The sequence below is a fragment of the Budorcas taxicolor genome, chromosome 9, assembly GCF_023091745.1.
Source record: "Budorcas taxicolor isolate Tak-1 chromosome 9, Takin1.1, whole genome shotgun sequence".
Classification (NCBI taxonomy): Eukaryota; Metazoa; Chordata; class Mammalia; order Artiodactyla; family Bovidae; genus Budorcas; species Budorcas taxicolor.
In genome coordinates this window covers 67,382,617-67,404,013 of record NC_068918.1, presented here as the reverse complement: position 1 = coordinate 67,404,013, position 21,397 = coordinate 67,382,617, and the positions used below count along the sequence as shown (strand labels likewise).

Sequence of the window (21,397 nt, the reverse complement as noted above, 5' to 3'; positions counted from 1 at the left end):
CAATAAAGATCCAAAAGGAGAAGTATCATACAGTTTGAGAAGATCCAGATGAGACTTTCTTTTTGAAATTGATCTTTTTCTCAATTCGGGTTCAGTGGAGCTGGGTCCTGCCAAATCACAGAGACGCTTTGGGCTCCCGAGTAGCTTTAAGCACAAGGGGAAAAAAATAACAGAAAAGTGAATATCATAAAAAAGCACAAGAACTGTGAGATCAAATAAACATATACATTCTCTCTTGAGTGATATGGTCTAAGGAAAAAACACAATTTGGAATTCAAATCTTATAAATCTGACTTTAGTGTTCTCCTTGACTTGGAATACCCATTGGGTCCTCAGCTCCCTAGTTTGGGACCAGTTTAGACAAAGAATATCCCTTGAGGGAGTGCTTAAAAGTTTTTTATATCACAGAACTAGAAAGCACCTACGCCTATGTTCTTTAGTAAGAATGGCCTGTAATTTAACTTTTCTATCCTCTCCCTGCCTTATTTTGCTATGAAACTGACTAGCTTCAAAAACTGAATTAAGAAATATGCCTTTCTATTACCTGGGGAAGTTCATGTATTATTAGAACTACCTGTTCTTTGAATGTTGGTATAACTTGTTTCTCAAGCTGTATGGGGCCACTAATTTCTTCTGAATGGAAAGATTTTAACTACTGATTCAATTTTTTTGAAGATGATAATACTACTTAGGTCCTCAGTTTCTCTTTGAGTCAATTTTTTTTTAAGTTGTATTATTTCCTAGGGACTTATCTATTTTATCTAAGTTTTCAAATTTAATGGCCTAAATTTGCCATAATACCTTTGTTAGTTTCTTTAACATTTGTAACATCTATGGTCATATGCCCTTTTTAAAAATTTTTATTTCTATTTTTACCTATTTTAGAATTTTGAATTCTTTTTGCAAGTTATTTGATTTTGTTAGTCTTTTCAGAGTCCTGGCATGTTTTACTTTATTGATTCACTATATTGTGTTTGCTTTTAATCACATTACTTAATGCAAAAGGGCAAAGTGGCTATCTGAGGAGGCATTAGCTGAGAAAAGAAGAAAAGTAAATAGCTGAGAAAAGAAGAAAAGTGAAAAGTAAAGGAGAAAGGGAAAGATATACCCAACCGAATGCAGAATTCCAGAGAATAGCAAAAAGATACAAGAAAGGCTTCTTAAGTGAACAATGCAAAGAAATAGAGGAAAACAATAGAATGAGGAAGACTAGCGATCTCTTCAAGAAAACTGGAGATACCAAGGGAACATTTCATGCAAGATGGGCACAATAAAGGACAGAAATGGCAAAGACCTAACAGAAGCAGAAAAGCTTAGGAAGAGGTGGCAAGAATACAGAGAAGAACTATACAAAAATATCTTAATGACCTGAATAACCACAATGGTGTGGTCACTCACGTAGAGCCAGACATCCTGGAATGTGAAGTCAAGTGGGCCTTAGGAAGCATTACTATGAACAAAGCTAGTGGAGGTGATGGAATTCCATCTGAGCTATTTTAAATCCTAAAAGATAACGCTATGAAAGTGCTGCACTCAATATGCCAAAATTTGGAAAACTCAGCAGCAGCCACAGGACTGGAAAAGGTCAGTTTTCATTAAAATCCCAAAGAAAGGCAATGCGAAAGAATGTTCAAACTACCACACAACTGCGCTCATTTCACATGCTTGCAATGTTATGGTCAAAATCCTTCAAGCTAGGCTTTAACAGTATGTGAATTGAGAAATTCCAGATGTACAAGCTGGATTTAAAAAAGGCAGAGGAACCAGAGATCAAATAGCCAACATCTGTTGGATCACAGAAAAAACAAGGGAATTCCAGAAAAACTTCTACCTTTGTTTCATTGACTATGCTAAAGCCTTTGACTGTGTGGATCACAACAAACTGTGGAAAATTCTTAAAGAGATGGGAATAACAAACCAGCTTACCTGTCTCCTGAGAAATCTGTATGCAGGTCAAGAAGCAATAGTTAGAACCAGACATGGAACAACAGACTGGTTCAAAATTGGGAAAGGAATATATCAACACTGTATATTATCATCTTGCGTGTTTAATTTATATGCAGAGTACATAATGCAAAATGCTGGGCTGGATGAATCACAAGCTAGAATCAAGACTGCCAGGAGAAGTATCAACAACCTCAGATATGCAGATAAAACCACTCTAATGGCAGAAAGTGAAGAGGAATTAAAGAACCTCTTGATCAAGGTGAAAGAGGAGACTGAAAAAGCTGGCTTAAAACGCAACACTCAAAAAACTAAGATCATGGCATCTAGTCCCATCACTTCACGGCAAATAGGGAAAAAGTGGAAACAGTGACAGATTTTATTTTCTTGGGCTCCAAAATCACTGTGGATGGTGACTGTAGCCATGAAATTAAAGAATGTTTGCTCCTTGGAAAAAAAGCCATGTCAAACCTAGACAGCATATTAAAAAGAAGAGACATCACTTTGCTGGCAAAGGTCAAAGCTATAGTTATAGCTAGTCAAAGCTATAGTTCTCCCAGTGGTCATATACGGATGTGAGAATTGGACCATAAAGAAGGCTGAGTGCTGAAGAATTGATGCTTTTGAACTGTGGTGCTGGAGAAGACTCTTGGGAGTCCTGTGGACAGCAAGGAGGTCAAACTAGTCAATCCTAAAGGAAATCAGTCCTGAATATTCACTGAAGGACTGATGCTGAAGCTCCAATACTCTGTCCACCTGATGCAAAGAGCCAACTCATTGGAAAAGACTCTGATGCTGGGAAAGATTTAGGGCAAGAGAAGGGGACAACAGAAAGGTGAGATGATTGGATGGGATCATCAACTCAATGGACATGGGTTTGAGCAAACTCTGTAAGATAGTGAAGGATGTATGCATTGCAGTTCTTGGGGTGGCAGAGTTGAACAGGACTTGGCAACTGAACAACAATCCTTGTCTTCCTTTTGACTTTTTAAAAAATTTAAGCTCTTCTTTTCCAAACTACCTAAGTTGGAGATTTAGAACATTAATTTTAGACTTTCTATTTTTTGAGGTAAGTCATTGAAACCATAAATATCCTTTCACGCACTGTTTTGGCTATATCTTACAAGTTCTCATATAGGATTTTCATAATTTTTTGGTTCAAACTAATTTTTGTTTCTATATGGTAGACATCTGTGCAGAAAATTTCAATTTGAGGCTAAGTTAAAGAAAGATTGATTAATCAAGTACATTGAAGCAGACATCCTAAATAAGTACATTATATTCAAAATGACTTATATTTGCAAGGTAAAGTATATTAAGTAGAAAAAGTTACATGTTTTTTTTCTTCGAAATTCCTTTCTTCTGCCAGAAATTGGGAACATCTCTCTTGGAGGCACAAACATGAAGCTTCCACTTTATTTTTTGTCATCAAGAAAGGAGCAATATTACCAGAGATCAAGGCAGTTTCTCTTTCTCTCTCTCCATCTATCTGCCTGCCAGACCTGCAGCCAAGTGAAGTGGCTATGCCTCTGAGCCTCTAGCTGTCCCATCTCTTGTTAGAAGGATAAGTGCCTTTCAGGGGCACAAGAGTGGGCAATCTGACTTTCTTCTGGGATCCCATTACATTCCCTAATCCAACTTTACCAAGAATAAATCAGATGACATATTTGAATTCTCATATTAATCTTGTGTTTATTTCTCAGGTGCTTCAGAGTCTGGAGGGAAAGGAAATAGAGTTTTGGAGAACTCTGAACAAGTACTTAAGGAAAAGCAAGACTTGTTTCATTTCAGCTTCTTCTGGTGGGAATGAGGAATTGGTGTCAGTGGCTAGGGTGTCACAGGTCTGATAAAGACTAGGGCTTCCTTCTAAAGCCGAAACGTGGGAGAGAGAAGGAAGCAAGGTGTTCTTTTTGGTTATAAAATGTTTTGGGTGGGGGGAGTAGAAGCAAAAAAAGAAAATACGTTTTGAAAAACAAAATGTCCTGTATGCCTTTGATTAATAAGCACACAGCACACATGGCAGAGAGACAAATTAGAGAGAGAACGGCAAATAACATACCAGGCGTTCAAACTCCAAAGGAGCAAGCAAACATCCTGGGTGCCCAGGGGTTTCCTTTGTATGCGTGAGCCCTGCACATTTTGGTATCTAGGTTACCAGCCTTCCCAAATTACTGGTGTTGCCACAGTAAGTGGAGGTGATGCTCGTGAGACCAACCTGGCCCACGTGAGTGTGTCGTGATCTGCAGGGCAGCACGGCCTAGACACACTGCCCTGGTGTCAATTACAGCTTCGCTTAGCAAATTGACCGTGGGGAGCTAGCAAATTCATGAAGAAGGGAACACAGGACTAATTTCCTTTGCAGTACTAAGGAAGCTATTATAGAAAGTGCATTGAGACCTATACACCTCGTAGGCAAAGTATTTACTTAGAATTCAGCTGTCGAGTGGCTCTGCCGTGGGCAACAGTAACTCCAGTGCCTGTCATCTCTGTATACTTGCTTTCTGCCTCTTTGCCACCCCATGGACTGTAGCCCACCAGGCTCCTCTGTCCATGGGATTTTATAGGCGAGAATACTGGTGTGGGTTGCCGTTTTCTTCTCCAGGGGCTCTTCCCAACCCAAGGGATCTAACCCTGGTCTCTTGCATCTCCTGCACGGGCAGGCAGGTTGCTTACTGCTCACATCACCTGGGAAGTTCTGAGGGGGAGAAGAAAGGATGCTGCTGCTTCCAAACACCCTCTGCAGAAATTCTGTCTTCAGGTCAGAATATTGAGCACTTGAATATCAAAATGTATTGAACACTTATTCAAGGACTGTAGTGTTAGATACCAAAGGAAATACAGAAAAACAATGTACACACAACCATGTTTAGGGAGACAAGAGGCTTGTTCCACATGGTATTGTGGAGCAGTCAGAGTGATGAGGCATCATGATCAATTGCTAAACGGTAGAACAGGATTTAAAGAAGAGCGAAATCACTGGTCTGAGGAAGCAGAGTCATAAAAGAGAAGGATTTTGACAGAAAGGCAGTTGTAATTAGAACATCTGGGTTTATATTTTAGTCATATTGCTCACAAGCACTTTGGGTGAGTAAACCTCTCTTCACGAAGCCTCAGTATCCCAATCTGGAAAATGGGAGCAATATTATCTCCCTATAGAAGTCTGTAAATAAGCAAATGTGAAGTGCCAGCAGTGTCTGTCTAGCTTATTGTGATCCACCGTTTTACTAGGTTAGGTGGAAGTGGCCAATGGGCACAGGTCAGGGGAAGCTGGAATAGAAGCAGGAAAGCAGAAACTGAACAAAGCAGGATAGAATGAGGGTGCATCCTGGGAAATGATGGGAAATGAGAATGATGATGGAAGGGTCTAGAAACTGGGCAGAGTATTTTAGACTTGATGGGAGAGGCAACATGCGCCACTGGAGAGTGGAAAAATTAACAGTGGCCGGTTACAAATATAGTGAAAAGTGCTAGTTGCTCAGTCATGTCTAACTCTTTGCGACCCCACGGACAGTAGTCTGCCTGGCTCCTTTGTCCATGGAATTCTCTAGGCAAGAATACTGGAATGGATAGTCATTCCCTTCTCCAGGGGATCTTCCTGACCTAGGGATTGAATCCGGGTCTCCTGAAGTGCCAGTGGGATCTTTACCATCTGAGCCACGAGGGAAGCTCATAAATGTACCACATATTTGTTTATCACTTTACATACTCACAAAGTACTTATACAAACTTTATGGCATTTTGAACCGGCAACCTTTGGCATACGGTCACTATGTAGAGATATTAAACTGCTAGGTTCAGAGTTAAATGATTTAGCTATGGTATCTAGCTGATGAGTGGCAGAGAGGGGATTCAAACCTTGACTCAGACCCAAGTTCATGGAAAGGGTAGCTGAACCAGCGCCAGGAAAAGAGCTGCTGGAATCATCCGCATTGTAATGTGAAAGTCCAGTCCAATGATAAGTATGTGTAGGGAAAGACCAGGGGCTTGGGTTCAGATGGAGATTTGTATCCTTTCTCTTTTTTAAGAAAGTTAATTTTATTTTTATTTATTTATTTGGTTGCACAGGGTCTTAGTTGCAGCATGTGGGCTCATCATTGCCCCTTGGGATCTTAGTTCCCCAACCAGGGATGGAACCCACATCCCCTTATTGGAAGGCAGAGTCTTAACCACTGGACCACCAGGGAAGTGTCCACCTTTTCTCTTTCTTATGACCCTGGGCAAGTCATTTGACTCCTTGAAGTAGTTTCTTTGTGGGAGGGAAAATTCCTTTTTCCTGGCTTCATGTTTCTATGGGCAGAAACACCCAGTGCAATAACATTCTGGGTCCCTCTCCTTTTCTCACTTCTTCCCAGTGGAGGGGGTGTGGCTGGTCTGACTGGTGAATTCAGGAGAAAGAGATGAGCATGCATGGTGGCCCTTCCACTTTCGTCTTCCTAGAGATTGGCTAATTCAAAGAAAGTCCACCCTGTTCCTCCAGACAACAAGCTTCACAGGGGCGGGGGCAGGTTCCTAGGGGATGGTCGTTTGGGTGGTGGCCCCTGGTAGCTCAGTCCGTAAATGCAGGAGACCTGGGTTCAATCCCTGGGTTGGGAAGATTCCTTGGAGAAGGAAATGGCTACCCACTCCAGTATTCTTGCCATGGACAGCTACAGCCCAAGGGGTCACAAGAGTTGGACACGACTTAGTGACTAAACCACCAAATGCTTCTGGTCTCACTGGCCTCCAAAGCTGTATTGTGTTCATCAACCGAGTGGTGATCAGATATCAAAGCTGACCCGTTGATCTCCCTTGCCTGAAGCTCTGTTAGGGAAAACATTCTTCACTGGTATATAACCTCACAAAGTTATTATGAATATTAAAGATAATATATGTTAAATACTGGCATAAAGAAAAAATGGTCATTACTACTGTAGGCCCATAAATTTTCTTAATCAGCAATTAAACTTGGATTGTTCCTTCGTTTCTGGAAACACTGGGTCAGAATTTCCACTTTTAATTACAGTCAAATCTCATGAAAACAACATCAGCAAGCTGTTCAAATTAAGCTTTTTAAAAAGTGGTGAGTAGCCAATACTGCTCAAGGTAATTTTGTTACACTGATTTTTCTGGTGTCAGGTACCAAAACCCAGTGTGATTAAACCTTCATGGACAAGTTTACAGGTACAAAAAAGTTGATCATTTTTCTTTTCAGTTGAGAAGCAGAGGAATTCTTGAAGTATCCTCAAAATAGCTCCAATTCCTCCTCAAAATCATGAAGTAGCTCACTGGGACATATATCCTAAGCTGGACATCCTTTGTCTCATGACATGTGGGAGAAATAGGGCGTAAGAAGGAGTGGAGAACAGGGTCCCTTTTAGAAATCAGAGATCAGTAAAGCTCATTTTTGGATAATGTACAACCTGAGTATAAAATCATTTTGAAATCCAATTTTGGCAAAAGTGAATAAACACACACATCTGCAGACAGTACCTTAGGGAGCAAACTGAAAGTTCAGCCTGGGTTCCAGTCAGATGCATGTGGCTCAAATTTTCAAATGGCTCTGCTGCAGTGAGCATTTATCAACGCCCCCTTAGCCCAACTCCCAACACATGCCCACACAGCCCCCAGGGCTAAAGATACTATTATTGGATACTGCATAGAAGCAATTAAGCTCCAGCAGATGACTGGCAAACGCTTTCTAAGTACTTCCTGTGCACAAGACAAGGTGCTCAGCCCCCACAACAAAGCTGGGGGCATCCTTCACGGCCTCCCTACCTCTCTCATGATCTTGATGGCTTCCACACGGTGCTGGGGTGGGGGGTAGAGCAGCACACGGTGGTAGAGGGACTGCAACACGGGCTTCATGGAGTCCACCGACCCCACCAGCCGCACCAGCTCAGCTGCGATGTAGTAGATGGTCCGGGCCACCGGCCCGCTCAGGGCTGGCGCCGTGGAGGAGCAGCCCGAACCCCGGCCGTGGTCGGAAACCCCAGGAGATGCAGAGTCTGACTCGATGCTGGTGCTCGTGCTGCTGCTGTGTGCAGAGGTGATGGTTTTATCATGAATCGGATTCCCCAGGATCACGATGAGAGCGGGGCAAAGGTTCTTCCTGAGAGGGGACGAGAGGAAAGATCAGTTTCCCTTCAAGCCAGATGATGAAACATGAATACTATCCTGAGGGTAAATACCAGGTGCCCCAAAAATGACATGTAAGAGCTGGGCTCTTTACTGCCCCCTTTTCTGGCTACCTCCTGGTCCAGCGTGTCCTGTCTCTCCATCACTCCTGGGGATAGCAACAGAATTCTTTTCTTCATAATTCAAGCTGGGGTTAACTATGTAAACTATCAAGAGAAGTATCAGAAAGCATCTTCTATGAAGCAAATGGACTCAAAGTGCTAAATGGCTTAGTGAAAAAGTTTCATTTTATTATAAATAATGAAATTACTTATATTTCTCATTTGAGAAGTTAATTTAAAATTCGGACACATGTCACACTGATACACAGCACTCGACTTTCTCCCTGTCAGATTAGCCCAGGAACCCAGAGTAACTTGTGGGCTGCCTGAGGGCCCTGTCATTTGTGTGAATCTCTGACTGTGACTAAGAGACTAGTTTGCAGGTTGAGATGGAGAGAGTACCAGGGTGAGGTTGAGAAGAAGGTTCAACATAGGCTTTCATGATCCTATGATGTAAATAAAATGCAGGTGGGCCTTGGGAGCCATAGTTGGTTAAAATAATTATCCTTTACTCTCCGCAGCTTGGTCTGGTGCATATAAGCAAAGCAGCTTCCATACTTTCCCTCTAATACATTTACACAGAAATGGAACAACAAGAGAGGCACAGATACCATGAGAAGGGACCCACAGACCCAGCTGGAAGAGCGAGCTCCTGGGCCTAGCGCAGAGCCAGGGTGGGCATCAAGACGAGTACTCACCAGATGAGGTCTGTGAAGCCTCGGTGCAGCTGCATGGAGGAGGAGGAGCTGCTGAGCACAGACAGGATGCACTCCAGGTACAGGAGCTGCAGCTGCTGGCTGTCACTGCGGTGGAGCAGAACCAACACACAAACACATCCAAAGTAAAGGGAAGATTAAAGAGGTGGTGTGTGGGAAACACTTGAGAAAATATTAGGCATCACAGTGTTAATTTAGGGGGAGGTTGGTAATGTCATGGGTTGCCTTCTGCTCCCCCCACCTCCATTTCACACTTTGAGGGCCTAATCCCTGGTACCTCAAACATGGTCTTATTTGGAGGTGGGGTCTTTACACAGGCAACCAAGTTAAAGCAAAGCCATTAGGGTAGATCCTAATTCAGCAGGATTGGTATCCTATGGTTTTTCCAGTAGTCATGTATGGATGTGCGAGTTGGACCATAAAGAAGGCTGAAAGTGTTAGTCACTCAGTCATGTTTGACTCTCTGAAACCCACCAGGTTCTTCTGTCCATGGAATTCTCCAAGCAGGAATATTAGAGTGGGTGGCCATTTCCTTCTCCAGGGGATCCTCCCCATCCAGGTACCGAACCTGGGAATCCTTCATTGCAGGCAGACTCTTTACCAACTGAGCCACCAGGGAAGTGCAAAGAAGGCTGAGTGCCAAAGAACTGATGCTTTCAAACTGTGGTGCTGGAGAAGACTCTTCAGAATCCCTTGGTCAGCAAGATCAAACTGGTCAATCCTGAAGGAAATCAATCCTGGATATTCATCGGAAGGACTGATGCTGAAGCTCTAATTCCTTGGCTGCCTGATGCAAAGAGCCAATTCATTGGGAAAGACTCTGATGCTGGGAAAGACTGAAGGCAGGAGGAGAAGGGGATGACAGGGAATGAGATGGTTGGATGGCGTCACTGACTCAATGGACACAAGTTTGAACAAACCGTGGGAGATGGGGAGGGATAGGGAAGCCTGGCGTGCTGCAGTTCATGGGGTCTTGAAGAGTTGGACATGACTGAGGAACTAAACAATCATCTTCACAAAACAGGGAAATTTGGACACAGAAATACATATGGAGGGAAGACAAGGTGAAGAGACAAGGGGAGCAGACAAGAAGTGAAGCCTTCCAGAGCTGAGAAGAAACCAACCCCGCTGACATTTTGATCTCCAGCCTCCAGAACCATGAGACAATGCATTTCTGTTATTAAAGCCACTTTTTTGTGATACACACTTCATGATACTTTGTTTTGGCAGCCCCAGCAAACCAATTAGGATGATTTTTCTGTAATAAACTTGATTTTTTAGAAGTTTTGATTTATAGAAAAATGTAGCAGGGTATAGAATGTGACCATATTTTACCCACCCCTCTATGTGGTTTATCCTATTAGTAACATCTTATCATTAAAGAACAAATTAACAGTTACCATTAAGGAACAAATATTGATATATTGATTTAAGTCTACAGTTTACTCCAGAAATACTAAATTTTAATATATTTAATTGTCTAAATTTTCCAAGACACTATGTACTGTGATATCTTTTAGATGGTTAATACTTTACTAACTTACATTTGGCTTTTCTTTTTTTTTTGTTTTAAAGCACCAATATTTTTCAAAGGACAAATTATTTTTCTCATGGTTATCACTATACAGTTCTTCAATAGAACCAGATATTTTTTAAAAGCATATAACTTTATGAGATGCACACTTTTATACCTGAACTAAATTTTCTGCCTAATCCACTGTTAAGTTTCCCACAAGTACCTATCAGCAAAGCGTGCTGCAGCAATACAGTAACCCCAAGGCATCGGACTCAACGACAGAGAGAGCTCATTGCCAAGGAAACTGGCCCGGGATCTCCTTGGAGACTGAATGCGGCTGCTTTTCTGTGGGCTGCTGCAGTCTGGCAAAATAAGTACTCGTGGCCTGGCACGAGTCACGTCATTAGAGGCACACCTTCCACGCAGGCCCTTCACTAGATATACAGATGTGCGTGCACAGGGTGTACATCTCATATTTGTCTGACAATAGGTGAATCTGTGGAATGCAATGGGCAGAAAGGAGCCTAGAAACCAGCCAAGACTTTCAACATACACTAGGGAATATGTGCGCACTTAGGAGGTCTGTGAGTCACTCTGCCTGGCCTTTTGTTGGAGCAGGTTGAGTGTCTACTGGTCTCACTCTTTGCTCGTCTCTGGGTTTCCTCCAGGCTCAAGATGCACGGAGAACAGCTCTTGTAGGTGACAGGGGTCTGTGAAGAAGAAGCAGGGCAGGCCTGGCACCACACCCTCAGTCTCTGGAGTGCTTAAAATTGGTTGTGTTTTGAGCTGTTTTGACTTTACCTCCCTTAGAAACACATTCAGATTTAGTTAGAAAAAGGAGAGAGAGTTAATTGCATAGGAGTGGAATGGAATTAGAATGTGCAATATGAAGGTCACCCTTGCCTCACTGATTCCTCTCTGACATTCTGTTCTGGGAAGAGAGGGAAGTGGGAGAGGGTGTGGGAGACCAACAAGCAGAGAATGAAGAAATATATTCCTAAGCCCAATGATTCTCCCCCAAGTTCTTGGATTCAAACAGCACTGTCTAACTCAACCTGCCTATTAGCGTGCTCTATTAATACCACATCTTCAAGGCATGTGAGTTAACCTGTGTGCCTGAAAGCATTTTCTGAATACTCCCAGGAGACCAAACATATCATGAGCATACACCCCTATAAAGCTAAAGCCCCAGGAAGTATACAAGCACTGATTTTGGAAATGGATATTGAGAGAGCAAGTAATGATCTGCCTCTTGAGAAACCTGTACGCAGGTCAGGAAGCAACAGATAGACCTGGACACGGAACAACAGACTGGTTCCAAATAGGAAAAGGAGTACGTCAAGGCTGTATATTGTCACCCTGCTTATTTAACTTATATGCAGAGTACATCATAAGAAATGCTGGGCTGGTGGAAGCACAAGCTGGAATCAAGATTTCCGGGAGAAATATCAATAACCTCAGATATGCAGATGACACCACCCTTATGGCAGAAAATGATGAAAGACTAAGGAGCCTCTTGATGAAAGTGAAAGAAGAGAGTGAAAAAGTTGGCTTAAAGCTCAACATTCAGAAAACGAAGATCATGGCATCTGGTCCCATCACTTCATGGCAAATAGATGGGAAAACAGTGGAAACAGTAGCTGACTATTTTTCTGGGCTCCAAAATCACTGCAGATGGTGACTGCAGCCATGAAATTAAAAGATGCTTACTCCTTGGAAGGAAAGTTATGACCATCCTAGACAGCATATTAAAAAGCAGAGACATTACTTTGTCAACAAAGGTCCATCTAGTCAAGGCTATGGTTTTTCCAGTAGTCATGTATGGATGTGAGAGTTGGACTATAAAGAAGGCTGAGCGCCGAAGAATTGATGCTTTTGAACTGTGGTGTTGGAGAAGACTCTTGAGAGTCCCTTGGACTGCAAGGAGATCCAACCAGTCCATCCTAAAGGAGATCAGTCCTGGGTGTTCACTGGAAGGACTGATGTTGAAGCTGAAACTCCAATACTTTGGCCCCCTGATGTGAAGAACTGACTCGTTGGAAAAGACCCTGATCCTGGGAAGGATTGAAGGCAGGAGGAGAAGGGGACGACAGAAGATGAGTTGGTTGGATGGCATCACTGACTCGATGGACATGAGTCTGAGTAGACTCTGGCAGTTGGTGATGGACAGGGAGGCCTGGTTGCTGTGGTTCATGGGGTCGCAAAGAGTCAGACACGACTGAGCAACTGAACTGAATGACCGTAGAAGGTGAAGCTGAAATTCCAATACTTTGGAGTTGGTGATGGACGGAAGCCTGCAATCCATGGGGTCACAAAGAGTCGGACACAACTGAGTGACTGAACTGAACTGAATGACCATAGCGTGATTTCAGACAAAGAACCTGTTTAGAAGTTAGAAGAGGTGTCAAGATTAGCCAATAGAAAATAAAAGGACTTGAAGCAATAAAATCAGAAGAAACTATACAGATATGAAAACCTAACAAAGAAAATTAATAGAACCACCAGAGTCAGGGCAGCCAAGGGCATGGTATCATCTGATCAGGTGGTCCAAACGTCTCCCAGTGAAGCTGCACTAAACCTGCTACAGCTCAGCTTCTATAGCACCAGAACCCCCGTCGTAGAGCACTGCAATCACGATGGGGAAGACCACAACCAAACGAGTCTCTAGAGGCAGAATTATGACAAGGAAATTGCTTTGAAAAACGAAGCAAGACTATGAGAATCCTATAAAAAAAAATCAGTAAGCTCTATAACAATATGCCTAAAGCCACCTTTGATCCAATATTCAATGAGAAATCCTAGAAAATACATGCGTGTCACATGAGTTATTTTTTTCCATTCAAAGCCTATCATTTACTTACATCATTCAGACATGTTTCCATTTTTCAGTGACTGATAGAAATGTATGACCTTTAGTTGCTAATACACATATGTGAACATTTGTGATGTTTGTGCAAAGTATTTTTCTAACAATCTATAGTCCAAATTTCTAATGTAAGAAACTCCTAAATCCATTGTAAACTAGCATTAGCACTGATAATTCTGAAAGCAAACAAACTTTTTAGAGCTAATATTTATCAAATATTTATTATGTACTATGCAGCAAAAAAGATTCCACTTATACTAGTACTTCCTAGAAGATATCAATCTGAATGTCTTTAATAATAACTACACAATAAGCATTACTTAGGACTGTTTAAGGTAAACTAGGTCTTATGGTTGCCCCACAGGTAGGGGTCCCTGTAGGGGACATTAGAGCCACTCAGGTTTTAAAGAACATGAACTGAACTCCAGATGCCAGGCAGGTCCTTACTGGACTTTGCTAAAAGCTCATTCTGGACCAACAAACAATGGTATCATTTATAGACCCATAGATTCATTCTCACTTATCGTGATGACTATTTTTAAATTTATTAATGGTATAATTACCTTGAGCTATTACTAGCACTTTTGTAGCACTTAAAATTCTTAGATTTTTCCCTTAGCAAACTACTCAAGAAAAGAAGCTTAACTTCTTTGTTTTCCCTTGGCAGCTCAGTAATGAACATAGCTTTTATATTTTCAAAGTTTTGGAGTTCTTTGGTTTATTTTCTGACAGTGCTAAGACCTGGGGGTGGGGGAGTGGGGGCCTGAGAAGAAGAATCCTTGACAGCTGCCAATAGCTAGCTGTGTGTTCCCCTGGGAAACATCAACAGTTGCACAGAATGTTAATATCAGATGAGGACTCTTTAAGACGGTGATGGAACAAGATGAAAGCAAGATGAAAGCAATCTATAATCACATCTGAACAGAAATTTTTAAAAAATCTGTATAATTACAAAAATGACCAAATATCACCCTCCCCTGTAAGTGACCCTTGCTGATTCTCCAGTGACAACTCTGGCTCTCATCTAGCCCTCTTGTCTAGATGACGACAGCTGGGTTGACCAAGAAGTTCATATGGGTTTTCCTGCAAGATTTTATGGAAAAACCCAAGGGAGCTTTTTAGACAACTCAATAGCATGTTCAGTGCTAGAATTGCCCCTCTCTTTCCAACAGTACCCAATTTTTGAATAGAACGTCCAAGTCCTTTAATCCACCTGATATTACCCAACTCAGGTACAAATCCTATAACAATTCCTAACACCCACCCTTTTACTAGATGCCCCATCATTCCTCATACTGTAAAGGCTCCCTTGCTATAGTAAGTTAATAAACCTAATTCTGTTTATTCTGATCTTGGTGGGCACTGACAATCTTTTAGGTTAATTTTCTAGCTTAATTCATACAAAAGCCCTAGAATATTTTATATTACTAACACTACATATTACTATTATGATTATAATGCAAATTAACAATATATTGAACTGTGTTATAATCATTAAGTATGTTAATGTTAAAATATTACTAATATTACAATATTATGGTATACTTCAATATTATTATTAGGCATATTATTAATAAAAAATAACATGATAATAACAACTAATTATAGGATATATAAACTTAGGGTGGTTGAGATCTTTGATCAAAGTCAAGAGCTAGTGAGGGGCAAAACACGGGTTTTTAACTCCAGTAATCCAACAAAACTGGAGAAGGAAATGGCAACCCACTCCAGTATTATTGCCTGGAAAATTCCATGGACAGAGGAGCCTGGTGGGCTGCAGTCCATGGGGTCACAGAGAGTCGGACACGATTGAGTGACTAACACATAATCCAACAAAAATAATGCAGTTGAACCAATAGTAAATAAACTGTGATTTATCACAGCATTAGTGACTCAGTTGTGTCAGACTCTTTGCAACCCCATGGACTGCAGCATGACTGATTTCCCTGTCCTTCACTATCTCCTGGAGTTTGCTCAAACTTCTGTTCATTGAGTAGGTGATGCTATCCAACCATCTCATCCTCTGTTACCCTCTTCTCCTGCCTTCAATCTTTCCCAGCATCAGGGTCTTTTCCAGTGAGTCAGTTCCTCGCAACAGGTGGCCAAAGTGTTGGAGCTTCAGCTTCAGCATCAGTCCTTCCAATGAATATTCGGGTTGATTTCCTTTAGAACCGACTGGTTGGATCTCCTTGTAGTCCAGAGGACTCTCAAGAGTCTCTATAATGGGACTGTTTCTCCCAGCTCATGACAATACATAAGATTCTACAGCAAAACCTTCTGAATTATCCAACGTCCAGTTTTCATTAAACAATAATGTGTCTTTTCTATTTCAAAGGGCACTTCAGAATCCTACTGTGTTGCAGTTAATTATATGTGTATCTGGTAGAGGTTTTCATCTCACCTTGGCAAATCTGGCCTTTTTATGACTTGAAATGATGAAAGTCACTCAGTCATGTCTGACTCTTTGAGACCCCCTGGACTATATAGTCCATGGAGTTCTCCAGGCCAGAATACTGGAGTGGATAGCCTTTCCCTTCTCCAGGGGATCTTCCCAACCCAGAGATCGAACCCAGGTCTCCCACATTGCAGGCGGATTCTTTACCAGCTGAGCCACAACAAATGCATAAGTTATCAACTTACTGCCTGGAGAGTTGGGGCAATGAACATCACAGATAACCTAATACCACCGATTAAACTGTCATGCAGATAAATGACAAGTATATAAAAGTCAGAATAACACAGTCTTTTAGAAGATAAGTGCGTGAGCTCACAGGCTCAGGAGATGTCAGAAAAAAATAAAAGATGACCACCCAGGCCAATCCTGCCATTTAGCAGAGGAGAAAGGTCCAATAGTTTGATAAGAAGGCTCATTTAGAGTCATAACACCTGAGATGAGCCAGGTTAGGACTAGCCCTCACATCAACTAGCTCTTAGCCAACATTCTTTCCACTAACCTCCATGAGAAAATTGCATCCTTCAGTAATCATGTTTGACCAGGTGGGCTTGCCCAAGATCACTGAATACACTTCTCAGAAATGACAGTGAATTTACCAATGGCGGGGGGTGGGGGAGAGGAACCACTGTCCCTATACTCTGCAACTCTAAGTGATGCTGTGGGCAAAAGTTCGTTCAGAAATATGCCCTGAGCAGACCAGAGCACCAGTGTTGAGGGCACTTACTTGATGGCGGCTTGGAGTTTCTCACACAGAACAGTGAGCACGGAGACAAGGTCATCACAGAGGGACTCTACTGTTGACCCTTCAAACAGAGGAGGCGACAGGCATTAGACATCGGCAGCAGAGCACAACAGGCTTCCTCAACACTCCTTCCCCTCCTCTGCTTTAGATACTTTCAAGGCTGAAAAGATGATTTTCAGATGCTGAGCCTTCCTTAGGCCACCAAAAGCATCAGAGAGAATGAAATATCATCATTCCTTTCCAAAGTAAGACACTCAAAAGATAATCCAGGAAGGAAATCTGAAACTATTAATTATAAGTAGAGTTCATTCACACTTAATGAAAAAAGATTTGGTTAATTTAAGAAACAACACAATTGATAACAATTTTCTCAATATTTAGGCCAGCAGACTACATGTATCCCTTATTCTGATATCTTGAATTTCTGGGTCTTCTGAGCAGACTTGAGTTGTATCTCAGAGAGATAAACTACAGTGGCAAGATAGAAAGATGGGCTTTTCAAACTAGGAAGCTAGGGAAAGGGGCAAAATAAGCTAGTCACCATCTCCACCTATTCCAGCTATTTGTCCCAGCATCCTCAGGGTACATGGCCTTTGTTGTTAAAGGAGGAACAGTTAATGTCAGAAAAAATAATTTTCCCTCCAAACACGTGCATGTCCAGAATCTAGCAACAAAACTCCCACAGAATTGTACTGGAGGAAGACTGAAATTCAGAATCTGTTCAAGTACAGGTCCACAGCTTGTTGACAGCATGAGCTCGGGTAAGCTTCAGTTTTGCTTCAATTAAGCTTATTTTGCCTTTGGCAAGCGGGGTTATACAATAACAGTCTCAGAACTGCTAGACCAAGGAAAGTAACAAGTGGAAGCATCTGCCTTTTAAAAATAAAAACCTGTAGAGATCTATACAAATGTGGCCAAGTATTTGAGGAATGTATAAATGCATGAATGAATGACCATGAGGTCAAAGAAGAGGGAGAAAAAAAGATGCCGGGAGTGTAAGAGGAAAATAAAAATAAAATTGAAAGATGGCAGGGAAATGCGAAACTGCTGATCCTCAGAATTTAAGATCTTAAATGCAAAAAAAAAAAAAAAATTGAGAAATGATAAAGTGCCATGATAAAAGACAGTTTAAAATAAATGAAACCCATAAGGAATCCTGAAATTTAATTTTAGGTAAATTTCAAATGAGTCCATTAATTTTTTACTGATACAATATATAAATATGCATCCTTAACCAAGAGAACTTGGCTCTCTTTTTTAGTTTATAAAATCATCCTATATTAAAGTGAAAACATTGTGGGAACTGCAATAGTCAAAAGAGATGAAAAATCTTGGCTCATACCACTAAGAGCTTCAAAAGGCGAAAAGATGCTGCAGTACCTGTAGCCCAAGAATACAGGGAAATGTGACAAAAACACACTCAAGCAATGCTTTAGAAAATGACTTAAAGCAGTAATTTTCTTTCATTTATTCTTTTTCTCCTAATTGTGGCTGTTTAGCTACTTCTTTCTCTTCCTTACATTCCCTCTCTTTTTCCTTTCCCCTCTACCCCACCCCTTTCTTCCATTAACTGACAAAAATATCAAAGTAAAATGTGTTTTTTTTAACACTTAAAAAAATATTTATTTGACTGCACCAGGTCTTAGATGTGGCCCTTGGGATCTTCAGTCAGGGATTGAACCCAGGCCCCCTGTATTGGGACTGTAGGGTCTTAGCCACTGGACCACTATGGAAGTACCCTCAACATTAAAAACTACTTAATAAAACCCTAGATGAAACTGATGCTTTGGTTTTTCAATCAGATGATTTGATTTTTTCATCTCTTTTACAGAAAACAATACCATCAAACATTTTTAAGAAAGCAAAGTGCTTGTGTATTATAGTGTATATTTTTCCTTTCCTATGAGTCAGAATGAAAGTTCCTTACCTTGATTTCATTTGCTACTTAAACCTGGCTGGCTGTCCTTCTCTGTGAGATGACTTATTTTTCATAACAAAACTTGATAAACATCCTCCAGGTGTAATAGCATTTGGTGCCAGTTCTCATTTTAACAGTTAATGAACCTGACTTCATGAAGAGTAACGTAACCACAAAAACCAGCCTCCAACAGGAAGGTATGTGAAGAGTTAATTTCCCTGGCACAGTTGGAGCAGGAACAGATACGGCTGGCAGAGGATGTAGGAACAGAAGGAAACAATGGCTGATTAAGGCTAAGCAGAGCCAAGGAGAATGGGAAGCTAACCCAAGAGCTTTTACTCAGCGTTATATCTGCATACTGAGCACACAGTAGGTGTTCCTATACCCACTTTTTCAACTGAATATGCAAAAATTAAATCCAATACCTTGACTCCTGAATTCCTGGGGGACGTCCGGGTTTTCAATTATCTAGTAAGGGAGACACACACAGGACAGTTAGGAGATTCAGGCAAGAAAAACCCTGACTGTTCAACAATGGAAAGGTCTAGGAAACAAAATGTCATCTGAGTGTTCTGGGCTCTGCTAACTTACCTAGGTGCACCTTCCAGCTCTTGATAGCATTTCACTACTCAATGGCACTATGTCTGGAACTGAGTTATTATCAGTTTCAAAAATAACTCAGCCGAGTACACAACTCCCTGGAAGTTTAAACCCTATGGTGTTCTAGGGTGTTGCAGAGCTATGACTGGGGGGAATACCTGCCTAAACATGTGAGTTCTCTTTGCACAAAGAACAATTTGTCCCAAAGTCACAAATAGCACTCTGAGTGGCACCTAATGAATAGAGATTCTTAGTCATAAGAAGGATCAGTTTCCTGGACTTTGACATACAGGTCCATGATAGCTGCTGGTCAGACACACCAGGTTCCTATTTGAGTGGGGAGGGTATTAACTTTCAATTGTCTGACCAGACAGACCACTCCAGGTCATCACTAGGTAGATCTGGGACTATCAGGGTAGAGGCAGAACCTTGAGGGAAGGGAGAAGAGGAAGGAAGAGATATTTACTAGTAGTAAGACTTACTTCCCATTGTAGGGATAATTCAGTGACTACTGCGTTGAGAGCAGGAAGGCAGCCCTTCAGTGTCCCTACCTCTTAGCACTGGGAGATAATAAGAAGGCATTTTCATGCCAATTAACTGCCAGATATAAATTACTGCCACAGCGCTGATCTCTTTAAAGCTTGTTACAGGCACATAGTTCTACTATTCTCTGTTCATAAATTTGCAAGCTCAGCAGCTTCCACAGAATTTTGGGGAAGTGCGATGTTAATGCCAACAGCTCAGCACATGGCTAAATATTAAGGTCAGAACAACAGTTTTTGGAAGAAATCAATCTGAATCATTTTTATGGAGGGGAGAACTACTATCTCCTACCCCCCAGATATTTACATATGGCATTTTTCTTTTTAAAATGCTTAACGATAATTTAACAATGGCTTTTGTCAATGAAATAATTCAATAATAATGCTTGATAGTAAACTCAGGGTTTCTGAGGATACAAAACAAAATCAAACTGAGTAATCTGCCCTGGGCATAGGGATGGGGAGGGGCTAGACATTAAGTTGATGATACATTTCATGCTAAGCTTTTGGCATTCTAGATTTATTTTCTTTCCACTGTCTTTAAGTCTTTCTAATTCTGAGATGGCCTGTGATGTGTTTCCAGTGATGGGTCATGCTAAGCACTATACACATCTTCTCCAAGTAATGCTAGTGTCCCCTGGGAGGACATGCAGCCTCACCATTCCTAGGGACCACTCCCCTGTAATAGCTTTTTAAAATTAACCATTCTTACGTAGTAAAACTTATGTTTCCCTCTACTAGACTTCAAACATACTTCAGATATTAGCATCCTGAGAATCATGTTTTTCTGGGGCACAAGAACATCTCCAGGGACCTACTGAGTAATAGAAAGGAAATTAACAGGAAACACTAATTTTCTATCTAATTTGGGATCTTGCCCCCGGATGGGGTGAGTCCAGATGGTCAGTGACAAGCAGGACCAGAAGGCTGATTAACCACATCATACGCAGGATACAGGCACAAACCTTCCAGTTTTATCCAGACCTCTGCAACTATACCTGTCACCTTACCTGTCGCTCTAACAGGAGAGCAAGATGAGTCTTTTTACTTAAAACCTAAAATTCTCCTACTTAAAAATTTCAAAGTATAGTTAAATAAACTAATATAATTGAAATCACTTTGAGAATACAAAGTTTCATTTTTAATGCTTCATCTTAAAACATTACTGTTATAGTATTTCCCATCACATTGCCACCTAGCAAGGATGGAACGTGACTATGTACTAATATAAGGACTCTCAACATTTTAGGTTTGTTTCCATTAAAAATACTTGTTTCTCTTAATGCTTTCTACTTACAGACTTGAATTTCTTTTAAACTAATATTTCTACAGCATCATATTCAAAACCCTAGTATAAACAAAATAGTTTTTAACAAAGAGAAAGCAAATGTAATAAAATTATCTCAAGTTTAAACAATTTTTTAATAGAAACTTAGGCTTTAGATAGAGCAAACAAAAAAATCAGTTTTTTCCCCCCAGATTAGTGCTTTATTTTTTTAAACACTGGCTGCCAGATCACATGTTAATAACTTGGACTGGACTCAGTAAGGAGACCAGGGCATTTGTTCTGGCTCTTTCATTGATAAGGTCATTAACTTTAGATTTCAATTTCACCTTTCTGGGCTTCATCTTCCCCACTTGTTTTTCTAAGGAATAAAATAATTTGACCAGATAATCTGTAATGTTCACTCAACTCCATAATTTTCTAAAGATTAGAAAAAAATTGAAGTTAAAAATCAGAAATAAAGTTACACATGAACTCTTCATTTCTATAAAATTAATTTCTGAGATATTCTGGATTGCCGCTGGAGATATCCTATTCTAAAATAATAACAAGTGTTCATTCAGAATACTTTTGGCAGATTTTAAAAAATTTTAATCTC

General features: G+C 40.9%; 1 protein-coding gene across 1 annotated transcript in view; it reads right to left on the bottom strand.

The window, feature by feature from the left end:
• ARFGEF3 (ARFGEF family member 3) overlaps positions 1-21,397 on the bottom strand; it is a 169,745-nt gene that overhangs the window by 62,690 nt on the left and 85,658 nt on the right. The window contains exons 7-11 of the mRNA XM_052645866.1: positions 18,798-18,840; positions 16,437-16,515; positions 8,858-8,962; positions 7,699-8,032; positions 32-144 (exon numbers count right to left, since the gene is read on the bottom strand). Of these exons, the coding sequence (XP_052501826.1) occupies positions 32-144; positions 7,699-8,032; positions 8,858-8,962; positions 16,437-16,515; positions 18,798-18,840 (674 nt within the window). The remainder of the gene's footprint in view (positions 1-31; positions 145-7,698; positions 8,033-8,857; positions 8,963-16,436; positions 16,516-18,797; positions 18,841-21,397) is intronic.